This window comes from Rhipicephalus sanguineus, chromosome 1 (genome assembly GCF_013339695.2).
Source record: "Rhipicephalus sanguineus isolate Rsan-2018 chromosome 1, BIME_Rsan_1.4, whole genome shotgun sequence".
NCBI classification, from domain to species: domain Eukaryota; kingdom Metazoa; phylum Arthropoda; class Arachnida; order Ixodida; family Ixodidae; genus Rhipicephalus; species Rhipicephalus sanguineus.
In genome coordinates this window covers 33,807,179-33,826,762 of record NC_051176.1, presented here as the reverse complement: position 1 = coordinate 33,826,762, position 19,584 = coordinate 33,807,179, and the positions used below count along the sequence as shown (strand labels likewise).

The window sequence follows — 19,584 nt, the reverse complement described above, 5'->3', positions numbered from 1 at the left end:
TTGATAATGTGTGGGGAAGAAAATGCGCTCCAAACGAGGCTCCGCGGAACACACTGACATTTTGTGTGTGTGTTCCGACCGCGTTTATGTGCACGTCCTCTCTGTCTTCGTTCCTTGTCGTGCCTTGTCTAAGTGCACTGCTTCCCACGTAAACAAGATCCAAGTAGTATCCCATTCAGTGAGTTCCAAGCTCCTTTATTTATAGCTCTACGAAATTATAAGTACGCCTGCTTAGTGCACCAGCTACCGATCACCAATTTCCCCTTTGCTAATAAGATATTGTCACCTGATGCTGTAACGGAGACCTGTAACTAGCAGTACAGCCGAGCGTCAGGCTGGTCCGATCATTCTTGTTCTTGTTCATGTTCACCTGCAACTTTGGCTCACACCCACTGTGGGGGATTGGCCAAGACTTGAGTGGTTTTATAAATGTTATAATTCTTTAGAGGGGAGGTTACAAAATAGAAAAATTATAAATTTGATAGGAAATTTTGACACTTGATCAAATATGAAAAATAAATAAAGAAATAACAATAATGAAATAAAATAAATCAATGCCCGAATATTTTAACTATATACATGAGTTGACACAGAAGAATAGTAATATAGATTATCTAGTTAGCCGATTGGTTTCATTGAGGTAATCCCTCACAGCCACGCAAACCTTCGCATTGGAGAACCCAGAAATAGAGGCTCCAAAAGACAAAAGCACAGGCACAGATAAATTCATTCCAATAGCCCGTAAAGGCCTTTCCAAATGGGTTTTTCGTGCTGTAGTATATCGCCTGCAGGTCAGAAAGAAATGATCAATTGTTTCCAGCTCACCACAGAATGCGCACAGTGGAGAAGGTGCCTGAGCAGACCTGTGTTGGTAGAAATTTAGCCTCGGTACACGACATCGTAGCCTCGTAATTGACACTTCCAGTTTACGGGTTTGACAAAATGACCTCCGCCAGGGATATAATAAGTGCCGATATTCTGTGGAACTTGTGAGTGCTGTGTCTGCAAAAACTTCCATAATGCTACGCCTGCGAAATCGCGCAGCCGTCACATAAGCGGATGTTGGAAAAGAAGGTAAAATCGGTCCATTAATCGACGACTTCGCTAAAGAATCGGCAATTTCATTTAGGAGCAACCCTTTATGTCCAGGAACCCAAACTAAGCGAACTTTTCTCAAATGCACGGGTACCAGTGCACGAAACGCCTTTATTACGTGGGAGTCAACCCCAGCAGAAAGTGCAGCACAGAGGGATAGGGAATCTGTGAGTATAACGGCAGATGTAATTGTCGAGTTTAACTTGCGCAATGCGAGCACTACTGCCAGAAATTCAGCCACAAAAACGGGTATGAAGTCGGGTAGTCGAAGGGAATAAGACCAGTCCAAATTCGGGCTAAATATACCAACACCTGACTTTTCGTCACACTGTGATGCATCTGTAGCAATAATAATGTTAGTGCTAATGCTCTGCAGGTGTTCTTGTAATAAACCGTCTAAAGTATGATGGGGGAGTAATTTTGCATTATTAGGAAAAATATCATCAAATTGAATATCCACAGGGTACGAATTATCACGAGGCGGGGTTATATCGCAGATATGTACGTTCAAAGGGTCCAGTAAACGTTGTGCAAATATAATTTGGGGTGTGTGAAATCGCGGCCATCTAGCCCCAAAAAATAATTCCGGATGGGAAATAAAAGCTGTTTCTGATTGTCGTAGTGGGGACTCGTAAATTCTTAAGAATGTCTGAACAGTCAGAAGGCGAAACCGGCACGAAAGAGAAGGAACCCTCGATTCTAGATACAGAACGTTGTTAGAAACAGTTTTTGGAAGGCCGAGGCATAAGCGCAGCGCTTCCCTTTCCAAAAGAATTAAAGGCCGTATCTTATAGGCTGGGGCACCAGAGAATAGTACGCAGCCAAATTCCAAGATAGGGCGAACGTACATGCGATAGATCATTAATAGTGTGTCTCTTTTCAAACCTGTGCGGTAGTTGCTTAGCCTACGCAACATGCCAACAGCACGCGCACCTTTTCCAGCTGTATATTCGATGTGGGGTCGCCAGTTAAGGGATTGATCATAAATTACCCCAAGGTACTTAATAGACTCCACCTGTGGTATGTCCTCATAATGGTAACTCAGTGAGATGTGCACAGGGCATTGCAGTGGAAAAACAAGAAGGGCACATTTACTCGGATTAAGCAAAAAGTGATTGTGATCGAGCCAGATCTCTAGGGTATTAAGGTAAGTCTGCATCCGTTCATATAATGTCTGGATATTATCTGCCGTTGCAAAGAACGCGATGTCGTCAGCATACACATAAGTTGTTATTTCCTCGTGTCGTGGAATGGTGCTCATTAGTATATTAAATAGCACCGGGGAAAGCACTGAGCCTTGCGGTACTCCTCTCGTTTGTGTATGGGTAGTCGATGAAAAACCGCTTTTAAAACAATAAAATTTTCTGTCCACAAGGAATTTCCGAATCCACGCTACTATGTATGCCGGAAAATTGAGATATTCCAATCGATCCAATAAAATACCATGTTCTACAGTATCATATGCTTTAGCGATGTCTAAAGTAACTAAAGCCGCATATTCATTACGTAGTCGTGCTAAGTGTATACGACTTTCTAAATCAACATGGGCATTCCAAATTGAACACCCAGCCCTGAACCCGATTTGACAGGGACTTAGAATTGATCTCTCGTCAATAAAATCATTGATTCGATTATGGATAATTCTCTCGATTAATTTTACTAGATTTGACGTCAAGGCGATTGGCCTTATGTTATCCAAAATATACCCTCCATCTTGTTTCTTAAGCAGCAATATAATTTTAGCAATTTTCCACTCCAAGGGTATCCATGCATTCTTTAAGGAATAATTCACAAGTTCTAAAAGAACGTTAGGCGATTCCTGAAGTAAAACTTTTAGCATTGAATTCGTAATTCCATCTGGTCCAGGAGCAGTGTTCGGTAGACATAATACAGTCTGAGTCAATTCATATAAAGAAATTGCCGGAAAATCATGCGAAGATACCGACATGTTGCGAATAGCCGATAGATTAGTGGTAAAGCGACGTTCTAAACCTTTGGCTATCTCTTCCAGTGAAGCGCTCATTTCTTGCGGCGTCAAGATACAAGATTCTAATGTTAAAGGCGTTGGCAGTACTTTTCTTGTTCGAAGGTACGCAAACAAAGCACGCTTATTTTTTGACTTGGAAAGGTAATCGTAATGTCTAATGTCATATTCTTCTTTTGCGCGGTTAACAGTGCGCTTAAATACGCCAGCGAGAAACTGATAGTCTTTCCAATTTGTTGGGCATTGATTATGTAGGAGCTTTTTCCAGGCAGCTTTTCGTCTTCTGTAATCGCGCGTACATTCATCATTCCACCAACGAGAAGAGGATCGTTTACTCGATGGGATAACGAACTCGGAGTTTTTCCGAGATCCGTCTAGTATTGAGCCGATCTTAGACGCAATTTCCTGACCACTGGCATTCTGAAGTTTTAAAAGAGCAGAACGCAGACAGCTTTGAAATTTCTTGTGATTGACATATATGCGTGTTGGCTGATCTAAAGTTATTATTGGGCAAGTAATATCAAAAACTACAGGAAGGTGATCGCTGTTAGTTGCCGAGTCAACCACGGACCATGATAAAATATTGATCGCTTTTGTGCAGAACGTTAAATCTAACACTGAGCGAGTCTGACCTCGAACAAATGTTACCTGCCCTTTATTCATACACGAAAGATTTTTGTCAATGGTCCACTCCCACAGTCGCCTCCCACACAAATCTGTTTTAAGCCCCCAAGACAAATGATGTGAGTTGAAGTCTCCTGTTAGTACAATTTCCTTTCTACAGGCTGTCAAAACGCTGTCGAGGTGGCTCGTACTTTGTATACCGGTGGGGAAATAACAATTTACGATCGAAAAAGGGTGGTAGCCTGGAAGACACAAATCTAATGCTATAATTTCACAATCAGAGTCCAACATTCTGAAAGAAATTTGCGCCCTATGACATATTTTACTTGATACCAGAATCATTAAACTACCGCCACGTGTTTGGCGATCTAATCGAAAAGAACGAAAACCTGCGAGAGAGAAATTTTTATCCGGTGTAAGCCAGGTTTCTTGGAGAATTACAATATCAGGGTTAAGTTGATTACAAAGGTAATTTAAGTCAGTTGAGGCTGAGAATATAGATCGGCAGTTCCACTGAAGTACCCTTAACTGACCAATGGTGGTGAGCGCACCGCAGAGGCGCTTGCCGCTTCCTTGCCGTTATCTTTATTCGTAAGCAACGATTCAGTCTTTTTAGTTTTTGACTTGAGAGCAGCAGAAATAGGGGACCTTGCACGTTTATGAGCTCGAGCATCAATTTCCATGTCTGTGGCATCACTTGTGCTTGGCTGAGGCGTAGACCGGTCTGATTGCACTTGTGATACAGATTGCTTAGCCTTATCTGCAGATGCAGAAATTTTGTCCAGCACTAGCCTATGTAGTTCAGCGGTGTCAATGGTGACAGTTGACTCAGGCGCTGTAGGAACCTGGATTCCTGGCGTCATCTGATTTGAAATCATTTGCATGAAACATTCGGAAAGGTTGGATATTAGTTTATCCATAGCCTTAGTCATTGCCTTCTCCACAGCAGATTCAATTGCCTGCGATAGATTAGAATCTAGATTTGAAGTGTGTCGTGCTGCAACACCAGAATATCCGAAGGCCCTGTCTTTAACCATATCAACAGCTTCCCTTCGCGAACAGCGGCGGCGGTCAATAATTTCTAGTATGTGTACTTCCTGAGCACGAGCAGAGCAGTCGGAGTAGTCTGCAGAGTGACTCCCTCCACAGAGACAACACTTTGCTGATGTTGCGGAGCAGTCGCTTGAAGAATGGCTCTCTCCGCAGGTACGGCAACGAAGGTTTGATTTGCATCCTCCCGCACTGTGGCCGAACCTCCAGCAGTTTTTACACTGAATTGGACGAGAAGCGAGGGGCTCTACGCGAAAGATGAGAGGCCATAACTTTATTTCGGACGGGCATGTTGTGCCCACAAATGTCGCAATGACAGATTCAGTTGGGATCCTCTCGTTGTTAATAATGCGATTACATCGGTAAACGGAAATGACGCCTGCTCCAGAAAGCCTGTCTAGTGTCTCGGCTGGACTTAACTTGGAGTCGACGCCCCGTACGAGGCCCTTAGTACACGCAAGGTGAGGCGGAATAAAAGCACTCACCGGGGTTGAAGCAAACGAGGTGCACTTAAGCAGATCCTGCACACAGGTCTGGTCTGGTGACCTACACACTATGCCTCCTCGCCCGAATTGGCGCACGTCGGTGATGGTCTGAAAATGGTTTGACGTGGCTTTAAGCTCCTTCTGGACAGCCTGGGGGTTAGTGAGCCTGATGAAACCTCCATTTGTGGGCACCAGTGCAACAGGAATGCTGCTGACACCACTGCGGAAAAACAAGTCTAGCGGTAAGTCATTAGACGGCAGTGACGCTGACCAGGTGGATCGCGCCTGACCAGGAGAATTGGTCGACATCGGCACCGAAGATTGAGATAAAATCAAAAGCAGATACTCGACTAGGGACACAAAAGCTAAAACCACTCAATACTCAGCCAACAACACCACAGCAGGCGGCGTCTTCCAGCTTCCTGGCAAAACGACCTCATCGTCTTTTTCACGAGCTCGCCCTCATCATCTTTTCAACAGCGGCACATACATGCCTGCCAGCAACAATACTAGCCGATCTTTACTCGTGGCATTACCCCCCCCCCCCCCACCTTTCGGAGAGCATTGTCCCGATGCCACATCAAGATTACGAGAAACAAAAAACGTAGAATCACCAGGACACACAACGTAACGGTGACGAAGTGCTCACAAGGTTACTCAAGAGAGTTTGACGAATAGTCAACGTTGGTCAAATAGTTTCATCCTTGAAACATGCATGATGTCTGCCTGCTTTGAACGACGATATCGATGAGCTGTATCTTCGAGAAGAACTTCGTAGTTCACTTCGCTGAGGCGACGGAGAAATCTATAGGGACCAAAGTAGCGGTGTAATAACTGGCATTGTAGAAAGAAAAAGACAGGACGCCGACCAAGGAGGTCGGCGTCCTGTCTTTTCCAACTGGCCCCGTTGGCGAATGCGAATCCACAGCCATACTTGATCACCGGGTTGGTAAATAACCTCGCGATGACGAGCATTGTACCGCTGGGAGTGGATGGTATGCGTTGCTGGTTATTGATCCACTCGAATGTAAGCTTGCGAGCTGCGTCCGCGAGTCGGATGAATTCTTTCATACCGACACTAATGTCCTACCTGTCGGGTAAGGGCATGGAATCGAGAATTGTAGTGGCCTCCCTGCCGTGAAGCAACCGGAATGGTGTGAACCCAGTAGTTTCTTGAACAGCGGTGTTGCAAGCGATCGTGATCTAGGGCAGAACATCATCCCAGTTTTTGTGGTCTGGGTCAACGGACATGGATAGCATGTCGGCGATGATTTTGTTCAGTCTCTCGGTAAGGTCGTTACTTTGTGGATGGTATGCGGTAGTTTTCCGATGAGTGGTTCCACTAAGCTGCAGGACGTCTTGCATCATCTGGGCGGTGAAAGCTGTTCCACGATCGGTTATTACAACTGCTGGTGCTCCATGGCGGAGAGCGATGTTCTTCATGAAGAAGGGAGCAATCTCACTGGCAGTGCCTCGTTGTAATGCCTTCGTTTCGCAGCATCGCGATATGTAATCAGTGGCGACTACAATCCAGCGGCTTCCCTCGTGAGACTTGGGGAAAGGTCCGAGCAAGTACATGCCAATTTGATGGAACGGTTGTGTTGAAGGAGCAACAGGATTGAGAAAACCGGCTGGGCGCAGAGGTGGCGCTTAGCGGCGCTGACATTCGCGACACGTTTTTACGTAATGCTTCAGGTCCTGTGTGAGCTTAGGCCAGTAGTAGCGTTGGCGAATCCCCGCCAAAGTATGCGTGAATCCCAAGTGGCCGGACGAAGCGGCGCACTATATTCATCGTGCCCTGACCTTGGTGGCAATAAAAATATGCTAGAGTGGTCACTGATTGTATCATAGATGACTCTAGTAGCTTTTGTTACCAACTATGCTACAACCGCTTGAAAAGGAATGCGAAACATCAGAACGCGTAGATGTTGCACTGTTCGCCTTTTTTTCCATTGCCCCTGTAGAATCCCGCGTCTGCGCACTAAGGAAGCATAATATGGGAATCTAAATCTTCCCAATTGCAACAATGTGAATGGCGAATGCTTGCTGGGGTTTTTTGGTGCTCTGTCCTGGTATGATGTGCCCAGTGCAGTGAAATTTGCGAGAAACTCAATAGTAACAATATCTGGGGTGTAATGTCCCAAAACCACGATATGATTAAAAGGGACGCCGTAGTGGAGGGCTCCGGAAATTTCGACCTCCTGTGGTTCTTTAACGTGCACCTAAATCTAAGTACACGCGCCTCAAACATTTTCGCCTCCATCGAAAATGCAGCCGCCGTGGCAGGGATTCGATCCCGCGACCTTCGGGTCAGCAGTCGAGCGCCATAACCACTAGAGCACCGTGGCGGGGCGAAGAATTTTCACCTTGCATGTAAACTCTTTTATCTTTCTAATCAAGCATCCCGATTAACTTGCTTACGCTCTTGTTTGTAGATGTGTCATTGGTTTTAGTTGCTTTTTAGTTAAAGGTATGTTTTAAGTGACCTGTGGCCCACCTACAATGCTCTTTTTGCATCGGACCAGATACTGGCCGAATAGGCTGCTGGTCCAAATGGTTCCGATGCATTTCCTTTTGGATATCGTTCAATAAGGCACTGTTTGATTGATTGATTGATTGATTGATTGATTGATTGATTGATTGAAAATAATAGATAGATAGTCTCAAAGTGCCTTTGGTATGGTAAGAAATGCCTCGCATTTAGGTGCAAATGGAACACTGTACGACATTTGCCGCCTTCGCGCGCCAGGAGGTGCTTTACTGCATAGCTGGAACATAATGGTGGACCTATGGTGGACCCGCGGGTCAAGGACATTAGCCAAAGAGAAAGCTCAGCGAGGACAGGTTTACGCGCCCTCTTACTGTCTAGCTTTTCTCTGTTTAAGTATACCTATTCCGACATAGATGGGGCTAGCGGCTTTAGCTGATGGACGACGGCACTAAAAAAACCCTAGCACCTCCAACTATGAGTTTGGATCTAATATGTTTGCATTACATGCATAAAGCATTGCCTAAAACTATGTTTCCTTATTTTTGTTCCGTTTTTTTCTTTCGTTTCTCAGTGCATTGTGCATTACTGGTACATCAGTGCTGATCTTCAAATTTATGCTGCGGCTGTGGCGTTGTCCCTCCTATCCATAAAGTAAGTACTGCGACGTGTGTTCTTTTCCCTTATCTTTCTACCATTCTCGCGAAAAGAACTGTCGTTTGCATTCTGTGGTTTATTTGTATTATTCCTTATTGCTCTAATGTTTCATGGCATGTACCTACTGTACAGTGCCGTTCTGCACTTAAGTGATTTGTTCAACTTCAAAACTGAGGCTGGCTTTCTGGTGCATGAAAGACACTACACTGGATAAGTGGAGTGGCGTTAGCCGTGGTGCCGATATATCTGGGATAGCCGCCTCAGTGCTACTGCCACCTACCAATCTGCCACTCCACTGTCCTGCAAAACATATTTTACTGTTTTCATTCCGACCAGCTCCTTTACTATTTCCTGAGTAGCTTTTACTAAACAGTCATTACAAAATGGCTCTTTCACTCTTTCCATTCGCGCCAGCTCCTCCCAGTATGCAGCTGTAATGGACGTGATTGGTGCCAAAGCCATATCTAAATGCCACGCGTAGCACCTAGTTATTGTTTTCAGTGACTCAAAAGCGCCTCAGACTTAAATTCAAAGCCACATGTGTTGATACTGACAATTGCATTTGCTACGTCGTGTCATGCCTACTACCACTCGCAGCACATGGCGATTTGTGCGTTTTGGCACAAACCCCGCAGCGAAACCGCGTTTCTTCTTCAATGTGTCATTTAGGACATCTCCAGCTACCAAAGACCGATTCAAATGTGTTCCTGATAACAGTCCTTACTGTATGTTGGAAGTTTACTGGAACCCGCCGCCGGAGCTCCTTCTCATATTTCCAATACAACATATTGCACATTTCGTTCTCTGCCTATTACCAGACCTCTGTCTTTTCGTACATGTTGTGGGCGTCTATTAGGCACATCTTTGTTGTTCATACATGTTAATCATCATGTGTGTTCTTCCTCATCGTTGGTTGTGGGAACTCGGCTGGACTGATCTGTGCCTATAGGGTGTGGTCGCTTCGCCGTGTCTTTGGGGCCTAGTAAAGTTCGCATTAAGTGCTGCGTCACAAACGGTGGAGGCTGCTCAGGGATCACAATAATGTAATAATAATAACATAATAATAACAGAGGGAATTGCAAAAGTTATTAACCAATGAAAGAACTGTTCATCCTGCGGTATAGATGGCATAAACGCCAAAATTCTGAAAAATACTAAACATATATGCAGTTCCATACTGTCAATCATTTTTCAGCAGTCACTCGACACAGGTGAATTCCCATTAGACTGGAGAGTTTGGAAGGTCATTCCGGTCTTCAAGAAAGGTGATCCCTCATTTGCAGGTAACTACCGACCAATCTCGCTCACTAGTATTTGTTCAAAATCATGGAACACGTCATCTTTTCTCATGTTGCTTCATTTTTATCATCCGTAAATTTTTTTTCACCCGAACCAACATGGCTTTCGTAAAGATCACTCATGCGAGGCCCAACTAACATTATTCCTGCACGACATTGACCTTCATATGGACCGCAACATCCCAGTTGACACACTGTTCTTAGATTTTGAAAAAAAGCCTTTGATAAGGTACCCCACTCCTGTCTCCTAAAAATCTCGCGCCTAAACCTTCATCGGCATGTTTTCAACTCAATTAAAGCATCCCTAACAAACCGTAAACAATTCGCGCATGTTAATGATCACATCTCTGACATCTCCCATGTCTTGTCCGGCGTGCCCCAGGGTACCGTCCTAGGGCCTCTATTATTCCTAATAATCATTAACGATATTCCGCTTTCCGTTAAATCTAGCTTCCGTCTTTTTGCTGATGATTGTGTCCTCTACCTCCGTACAAATAACCCTACCGATGTTTCTTCTCTGCAGCATGACCTCTCACGCATTCAGCAGTGGTGTGTCACCTGGTTGATGTCCCCTAATGCGAAAAAAAACATTACTAATTTCTTTTCATCGTCGCTGAAACCACACGCCGTCTACTTACACGATCAACAACTGTCATATAGCTGCTACTGACTCGATCAAATACCTAGGCGTCCATCTTTCGAGTGACCTATCTTGAGGCGACCATATAAATCACATAATTCACTCCGCTAACCGCGTCCTCGGGTACATACGCCGTAACATTTCCATAGCACCACCTTCCGTTAAACTACTCGCTTATAAAACCATTATCAGACCAAAACGAGTATGCATCTGCTGTCTTTGACCCCCACCAAACTAATCATATTATAATTCTTGAGTCAGTGCAGAACCGAGCAACCAGATGCATTGTTTCAGATTATTCCCGCTACCCTCGCTTTTCGTCGTCGTATTGCACGTCTCCGCCTTTTTCACAGATTCTTTTATTCAACCCCGCGTGACAACCACCTTATCCAACCAGTCCATCGAGGTCATCCCACAAGTCATCCGCAACACTCGCCTCGCTCTGTAAGGGTCTCGTGTTAAGCATTGCCAAGTTCACATTCCAACGGCAGCCTGTCCGGACCCAGAGATCTTGCACGCTCTGCTTCATCGCTGGTCTGACCGGCACCGTGGTCAGTTGCTTCACAGCCGCTGGGGACTGAGCGCCGACGATTAATTGGAGTATTCATGTGGGAGGTAGTGGCCAAAAACTGCACCGAGGCGGCTCATCTTTAACTGGTGAGAAGGATTAGCCACCACAGCGCACGCGGAGCGTAGAGGAGGAGGACGGCAGAGATAGAAACGTAGAGGAGTTACGTCATCGGGAGGGACGCGCAGCATCGCTGCATTGCTTTCCGCCTTTACCTGCTGCCAAGGGAAGCGTCAGTAGTGGGGTTCGCAGTGATTTGCTTACCACCGCACAGCCCTGTTCGCTCACTTCGAGATCCTTGCGATACAAAGTCCACTTAGCAGTGTATCTACGGCTTTTGCTACGGCCTATGCTCCGTGTTGAAGCGGGCTCACCATGCAGAGTTCTGCGCGGCGTTTAGCTGCAATAGCACTAACGGTCGCTATAAAACTGCATTTCACAAATTCCCTCGAGATCAAAAGACGGCTTCTCTGATATTAAGAGCAAAATCTTCAAACCTAAAAGAGCGAGTGTACATGCACTATGGCCCAAAGTATTTCCAAGACGGCGAGGCGAACACGTGCAACTCTTGTCTCGAATGCAGATGTTATACGTGACAATAAAGTCCGCGCAATAAACCACGACGCGGTCCATTCTCTATGTTCGCACAAGAGGAGGATCTCGCCGCCATCGATAGTTGCCTTTATGAAATAAAGAAAAACTGAGGTAGCGTCTTTGATAAGCGGTTTTGCGTAGAGTGCAGGGCCTGCTATTGCCGCAACACTGCAACTCTCAGTGCCGCCTCGCTTCAGCGAATGGTGTTCGTCACGTCCAGGCGTAACGATAAACAGTTGCTGTAATTACTTCCAGGATGTTGCTCGCGATGCGCACTTGTCTCTATTTTGCCAATGTCCATGGTTTCCTCGTTTCACCTTTAGAATTGTAGAAGCGGCGCGTGCGCTTCTTTCTTAAACGAAAATTAGCGCTCCTTCGTAGCAGTACTGTTCACGTTAAAATAAAATTGAAAAGAAAACCCATGGAATTCGCATGTAACGCGTGATTCAAACTATGGTCATCGCAGCCCCGAGCTGTCCACGGTCCGTTAGTCCGCTGCGCAACCAAGCTTGAACAGAGGGACTGGATTTCTTTGTTAACTCGATAGTTATCGCTACGTATGAACGTGATACCCGACACTTTCTTCGCGAAACGCTCATTTTGAACCGCTGTCGAGCGCGTTACAGATTGTGTACTGTGACGTGGACATTTTGCATCGTGCTTTTGCTCTATCTAAGATCCAGTCGGCCACGATATTAGGATATCGATTGCACCGGCATGTCCAATGAAATCAACCTTCTAGAAACCGAGTGGTTGTACCCGTGCATCAGCGACATTTCTCGGTCATGATCGAAGTATCACTCAGAGCCGGGCTATGCCCGGCTCTGATTGATCGGAGTCGGCCTCGGCTGATTGATTCAGTCGATAGCCGACTCCGATCGTATCGAGAGTTGCCGCTGCTACTTGGTATAGCACTCTTTCACATGGCCATATAGTCGACAGCCTATAATCGCTACCGAGACTTTTGGCCACAATTTAATATCATCAGATCAAACAAAATCGCTATCCAAAATGCCCAAGTAGCATCACCTGATCCAAATAAAGAAGTGATCCGGATCGTCCTCGACCGTGATCACCGCCTGTGAGACAGTTTAAGTAACCTTTACTTGGTTATTAGCCAGAAAAACATATTTTCAACTTGTGCTAATCACGGGTGGAGGTTGCGGGTTGGGGCGCGCTTTTCTGTGGCGAGTCATCGGCGATGGCATGTTCGCTCATCGCTCGTATACACGCGCGACTGGCTCGAACAAGTGCGGATGTATATACCGTACTATCTGGGACAGCCACACATCGTCTTATTAACAACTACGCGCTAATTTCAAAAACGAAAAAACACTGACTGCACGCTATCGCCTGCTGCGCTGTGCAGTCAGCAGCCTTGGCAAGGTATATGTAAACTGGTAGCGTAACTTCCGTAGAAGCCCACGTGTCAAGCCGGTGGCTAGTTGTTGCAACAGTCGCCATCTATGTGACGAGGGGACAAACAGAATTAAAAAAAAAGAAAAAGATGACGTCAAAACCGGAAGCGGAAATGACGTCACGTTTTAACGCCGATGGGCGCGAAATTACGCAATCTTTTGACAGGGCGCCGCTTCTTACTTTTTTTATAGCTGCATGTTCTTTTCTTATCACTATGACGGCTCCATAATGGAAGCCTGCAAGATAACGGGAAGACGAAAAGACAGATTTGATAAATAAGGTGTATTTTATTGGCGAAATATTGCAGTTGAACAGGATATTACCCCAAAATATATAACACACAAATCAGAAGTAGCATAACAATTCAACGTGCACACTGTGATGGTGTAATGTGGGCCCAGGATCCAAAATAATTCAACCGGCAGTCAGGTGATTCTGTACACACAACACAGACTTTAACACAACCGATAACTCTGACGATTCACACACAACACGCTATAGCATTCCTTATTTACATCCTAAACGTCCTACGCGCCTCGCACACAAACTGTCCTACTCGCCGTTATGAACTGTTGCCGCTGTGGCGAGGTCGGTCGTCACCGGTACTCCTTGGGCAGTCAACAGTCACGCTGCCTTGACCGTGGCGAGGTGGTAGTGGTGGTGATGATGGCACTGCAGGCCGGTAGATCACCAGGCCACTGCAGCGCAGGTTAGCTGCCCGTCGCCAACATGAGCCGCGGCCACCTCGTGACACCACTCGGGCCCCAGGACCTCAGGCCAGGAAGAGACTAGGCTGCCGGTCTCTGTGTCAGCACCAGGCACAGAGCGGGAATCAGGCTCACCAGGTCCACATGGCTGCCGGACGCCTGGTTAAGCGATGTCGCGACCCGAACCGCCGACCAGCGGCTGCCGTTCCAACCGTGTCGCGCTCCAACTCCTCGAGCCGCACGCCCCGCTCGCGCTTCCTTTTCGTCGTCTTCCCCTCCAAGGCGTATCGCAGAGCAGAACTGTCGTTCCCTCTTCGCCCCGTCACGGGCCACACAATCCACATCATCACACACACAAACCTTGCACACGTGTTGCTCTTGCATCCGTAGACAGCGCAGCGTTTCTTCGCGTAGCGTGGCGGACTCATCGTCCCGAAGGGCGACAGCACGCCGGCCGTGCGCTGGCAAAACACAGTCACTGAAACGGTTCCCGATGGCTGCGATGGGCTATATTACCTTCTGCCAAGTACCACGACTACAAAACAACGGTTATGCGAGGAAATATCTACGGACGACAGGCACAAACCTACTGCGCAAAAACGAGCGACGCCATTTGCATCTCAAAATGCGCAAAACCGTTGGCCCATGTTACCAGACTGCCTGCATGCGCCCGCTGTTTCTGAAAATAAACGAAAAAAATTGGCCACTCAACCACATACCCAAGACTAAAGTTTGATTAAAGTAATCTACTAATTTAATTCGTGACAAATAAATTTAAAACTAATGAAAATAAACGCTTAATTAATTTTTTGTTTTCATTATTTGTCCCCCCCTCACCTAGTAGCGCTTTAATCGTCACGCGGTGTCACGCGGGTGTTGATGTTTGTCGCAATAGGTTTCCGACCACTTTTCGTTCCGACTTTCGCGACCTATTTAGATTGACCTTGGCCTTGGCGGCACCCCTGATGATGTCACGAAGCTTCGACCAATCGTAGCGATTCGCAGCGCCGCCCGAAGCATACGCCAAGGTCTATCCAAATAGGTCGCGAAGCTTCGGGCGAAAAGCGGTTCAGATCCTATTGTCAGCGACATCAGCATGGGGAGTTATGGGAGTAGCGATTGAAGCGCGACTAGGTGTGGTGGGAACAAACACTAATAACAAAAAACCTAATTTCATTCAACAACAAAATAATATTTATATTTTATGACCGAGATTTATTTCAGAATAACATTTATTTAGATCCAGTGTACAAAGAATTCATGAAAATGTATATGCATTATCAAAAATCTTCTTATTAGCGCCCTCTAAAGAATGACACATGCCATTGCTCTGCGACGCAGTCCTTGTAGTGTTCGGAAAGGCGCGCGTAAAGTTCGTCCTGCGGCGACACACCCCCTCAGGTGTGCTGGTGTTTCGCACTTGCATGCGTGCTGTGAATTATTGTGGTGAGAATTTGATTCTTGTGTGCGCGAAGTTGCGATGTGCGTTTCATCATTGGTGAACGTGTTGGCTACGGTGTTCAACGGACAACGGCACGAGGCGGCTAACATTTCACGCCGAACGCTTTCCTCGGTACTAGCGGAAACGATGTGGTGTTCCAAGGATGCAATAGCAACACGCGTACGCCTGGCGAGCCCTCTCTTCTAGATAAGACACCGGGGCAACGGTTCGGAGTAGTGTGCTTGCTGGATTTTCATGGATCAGTATTCCTGCTGCCCGGTTTCCTTCGTGAACATGCGGTGCCTACTATATTTCCGGTTATCGGTGAGCAGATCGCTAAGTTATCTGTCGCGCTACGATCGCTACAATTCGCATGTCTTGATACGTTACACGTAAGGTTAATTTATCGGAACAAAAGGCAAAACATAGTGCACGTAGTGTACGCACCTTTTGTACTTATGACATTTGTTGCTCATTGTGTAGGGTGTGTTAAATTGCTTTATTGTGACCATTGAATAAAACTGAAATATCATTATTTTGGCGTGACCAGGCGTCATTTCTTCTCGTTAGAACTGAAGCACGCATGCAATGCGCTCTTTAAGTCCCCTGCGCATGTGCGAAGCAAATAAGCAACGCTGCAAATATGAGATGTACGCTGCTGCCTACGTTATTCACGCTGTGGAAGATCACACGAACGCAGAATAAAAGCTCAGAGAATAAAGTTTCCTGGTAAAACCAAGGCGAATTCCACGACGGTACACTTAAACACGGCTGTTTATTCACGGGTCGATACTAGTTTAGCTAGCGTTGGCTTCAAGCGCATTCGCCAAGGGCTTGCCGGCTCGCTGTAGCGCGAGTCCTTAGTGATCAGGGGCCTAGGAAAAATATTTTGAGGTCAAATTTCGCGCTAGTGCCAACAAAATGACGTCACTTTTTTACCGGATATTGCGTCACATCCGCTTTATTTTTTGTTCCGCCGGAAGTGTTCCCTCCTCACACAGATGGCGCCAAGCCCCATGAGCAGCTGATGAGCAGCCATTTTCTGAACGTATGGGCTTCTATGGAAGCTTCGCTACCATTTACATTTACCTTGCATACGCTGCGCGTTTTCGCAAAAATAAAGTTATTCAGGCTACTTTGTGTAAATTTTCGACGGGATTTTCGTGCTCGCCGCACGAAATTATATAACATGACACCAAAACCTGCTCTTTTTCGTAAAGTGCTTCAGTGTCCCTGTAATGCATCGGAAAGTGCCAAGTTTATTGCTTGAGAAGGCATTTTTCTTGCTATCTAATCTTGGCGAAGGCGTCCTACTGTGCGTCGCTTTGACTCATGTGAAGGTTCTATTGTTTGGGAAAAGTTTATATAGACAAGTTTAACTGTATCGCCGGGACGCCGATCGAAATTTAATGGCTGCCGTAGCGCCTTCATTGCGCGCAACGTTGCGTGTCATGCGATACCGACAGGCTCGCTGCATTAAATAGTTCTTTCAAAGCTCTTCACTGCAGCTATAAGAATAATCGGCCTAGGTTTGTCATTGTGGTTCATTGCGTCATAATATTACCCTCGCCACCACTTTTGCGCATTTCGTCGCTTTCAACCGACATTATTGATTTTGAATTCTCCTGAAGGAAAGCCAAGGTGCACAATGTGCAGAGCACGACTAAAGGAGAAGCAGGCGTGACCCTGTATCAGGAAGTTTTCTTTTTTTTAAGTTTTGCCTGTTTCTTTTTTTTCAGGAAGAAGAGGCTCAGCATCATAATAATGATCACCTGCCTTGTTGCATCGATGGCCGCGATAGGAGTGCAGACATACCTCAGCGAGTACCCACCAACTATGTTTGTATTCGGCAGAGATGCCAAGTAAGTTGCAAATCGCGCACTACATTGCGCACGTTCACATGCTACCCAATACTGCTCAAAACTGTGTGGCGCACTAAGTAAAAAAAAAAAAAACAAGCAGGAAAGGAAAACGGCAGACGATTAGAGGTTTCCACTTGCGTTGAGTGAAACATTCTGTAGCATAATCATCATCCGCACTCATCATCAGCAATGACACCAGCGTGCCACGCCCCTCGCACAGATCATGCTCCGTGGCTCGAGACACCAGGCACAGACAGAACGCTCACGATCTCGGCCGGGCTGGACGCCTGAGCCGCCGCTTCTCCAATTTACCCCTACGCCACCCAAGAATGGAACAACGACTGCATGGCCATAGCAGGCACCTTCACGTCATCTTCTGCTATTCGGATACACAAACTTCTGAGGCGTTTTCTGTGAGACAGCCGCTGGTACGGCACGTACCTGGTGGCACCAAAACCTCAGCGGGTTAAACCCCCTCTATCTACAGCGTCCGTGCGTCGGGCACCACATCCACTACCCTCCTTCCGCCAAATGGCCCGCTACAATGCTTCCGTGTTTCCTCTCGCTACTGAGACCATCTCCGCGGGATCGTCGAGAAAACTTTGCGTGGCTCAATAACGTCCTGGAGGAGAAGGCGTCATGGCACAGCCGCTACAGCACTCTATCCTCTTCCGAAGTCCTTCCGGCGATCACCTTTCTGCTGTGTCATCTACTAGCCCACGGCGGTATGCGTACAGCCATGCTGGCCGGCAACGGAGAAACGTGCCGCCCGCTTCCGCAGATTGAGTACAAGATCACCGTTTGTCCTCTATCGAAGTGCGTAGAACAACCCGCCCCGTGACCTTCACGTGCTCATTACACGCCTCTGACCCCGATTTCGACATGCCCCCCCCCCCCTTCTATTGCAAAAGCCAGCGTCGTTTCAGTGGCTCTCGAGTGAAACCAGTATGTTTTTTTGACACTGGATCGCACTGGAAACACTGGTGCACGCTCGCATGCACTGGTACTTCAGTGAGCTCACTGGGAAGAGCTGAGTCGCACTGGTGGGGGCGATGGCTTCACCGCTGTGACGCTGAGAAGCACTGAAAACGCCAGAATTTTCACTACTTTCACTGAAGTGGCACAATGTATGTACTGTTCGTGCCAGTGCCACGCTGCCTTCAGTATTGTGCGCGGCGGAATCTTTCAGTATCGTTGAATAAGGAATGTTTGCTTCGATGTTATCAATATATGCTCTCCTAACAGGCATTAAACGTTCTATCTATCTATCTATCTATCTATCTATCTATCTATCTATCTATCTATCTATCTATCTATCTATCTATCTATCTATCTATCTATCTATCTATCTATCTATCTATCTATCTATCTATCTATCTATCTATCTATCTATCTATCTATCTATCTATCTATCTATCTATCTATCTATCTATCTATCTATCTATCTATCTATCTATCTATCTATCTAGCCGCCTACGTCTAGACGCTCTTGTGGTCGTCTCCTTAATTTGACGCATACCAAAATTTGCATGGGAGGTCATTAGTGTGACGAACACGTTGAACTGGTCACTACATGAAAAATTCGGCAGATACCGCGTACCGTAGGAATCGATGTTATGCGAAGCAAGGGCGGGAAAGTGACTGTGGCGTAATTTTTCACATTGTGCGAAACATGGAGGAATGACGCTAGAGAAATGTGCAAACGGTATACGCGCACATATGTTAGAAGAGTCGCAAATGTGTTATATAACCAGTTGTTTACAGTTGCGCAACAATGCCAACAGCAACATGGGTGTTATCAACACCAGACGCGGTAAGCTGATATGTAGTGCTTATATTCTTCAATACTGGATAGCACGAATTCGAACACGACAAAGAAGGAACACAGATGCACAGGACACGCGCTTCTCCCACCTAAGCTTTATTCAGAAAAAATTATCGAGATATATACACAGGCGAGTGGCACGCGCAGGCGCACTGCACGTACGTTACAGTCACAGTTGCAGTTGTTACAGTTGTTATGCTTGTACTTGTCCGTTATGACGGACAACGCACGCATGTTTCACGAACTCTTGTGCATGGGTGGAAAAGGTTCTTGGCAGTTCTTGAACAAGGTTATCATCAGCGTGATCAGTGAGCACCAGCAGCTGGACAGGACTTGTTATCGAATCCCTTCGTGATGACGGCTACGAGGGGCCTAAGTGTAGTGAAGTGCAAGGTATAGTACAGCTGGTGGAAATCGTGGATGCCTCTTAGGAAGAAATCATCTATGATGCCTCCTGTCCTGGACCTGGCAACGAGGTCTTCTGATGCCCTGTTCCCATCCAAGCTGTCCTTCATGAAGTGTAAGAAGCAGGCGTTGTTGGGTTTGGTAAATCAATGTTGAAGTCACCGGTAATGATGAGGGGCATGGTTCCCTCGGGAGAGTTATTGTAGGAAGCATTGACGCCGGTTTTTGCGTGTTCTATCTTCAGCTCCGTCACTTTCTTTGCGGCCGCCGCGGTGGTGCAGCGGGTACAGTGCTCGGTTGCTGGTCCGAAGGTCCCAGGTTCGGTCCCGGCCGCGGCGGTTGCATTTCGATGGAGGCGAAATGATAAAGGGCTGTGCAGTGTGCGGTGTCAGTGCACGTTAAAGAACACTGGTGAACACTGGTTAAACACTGGCTAATGAAC

The 19,584-nt window shown here is 46.5% G+C and overlaps 1 protein-coding gene across 1 annotated transcript in view; it reads left to right on the top strand.

Moving 5' to 3' along the window:
* Nucleotides 1-19,584, top strand: part of LOC125757195 (nose resistant to fluoxetine protein 6-like) — a 252,488-nt gene that overhangs the window by 176,324 nt on the left and 56,580 nt on the right. Inside the window, exons 10-11 of the mRNA XM_049412547.1 lie at nt 8,301-8,380; nt 16,790-16,912. Coding sequence (XP_049268504.1) covers nt 8,301-8,380; nt 16,790-16,912 — 203 coding nt within the window. The remainder of the gene's footprint in view (nt 1-8,300; nt 8,381-16,789; nt 16,913-19,584) is intronic.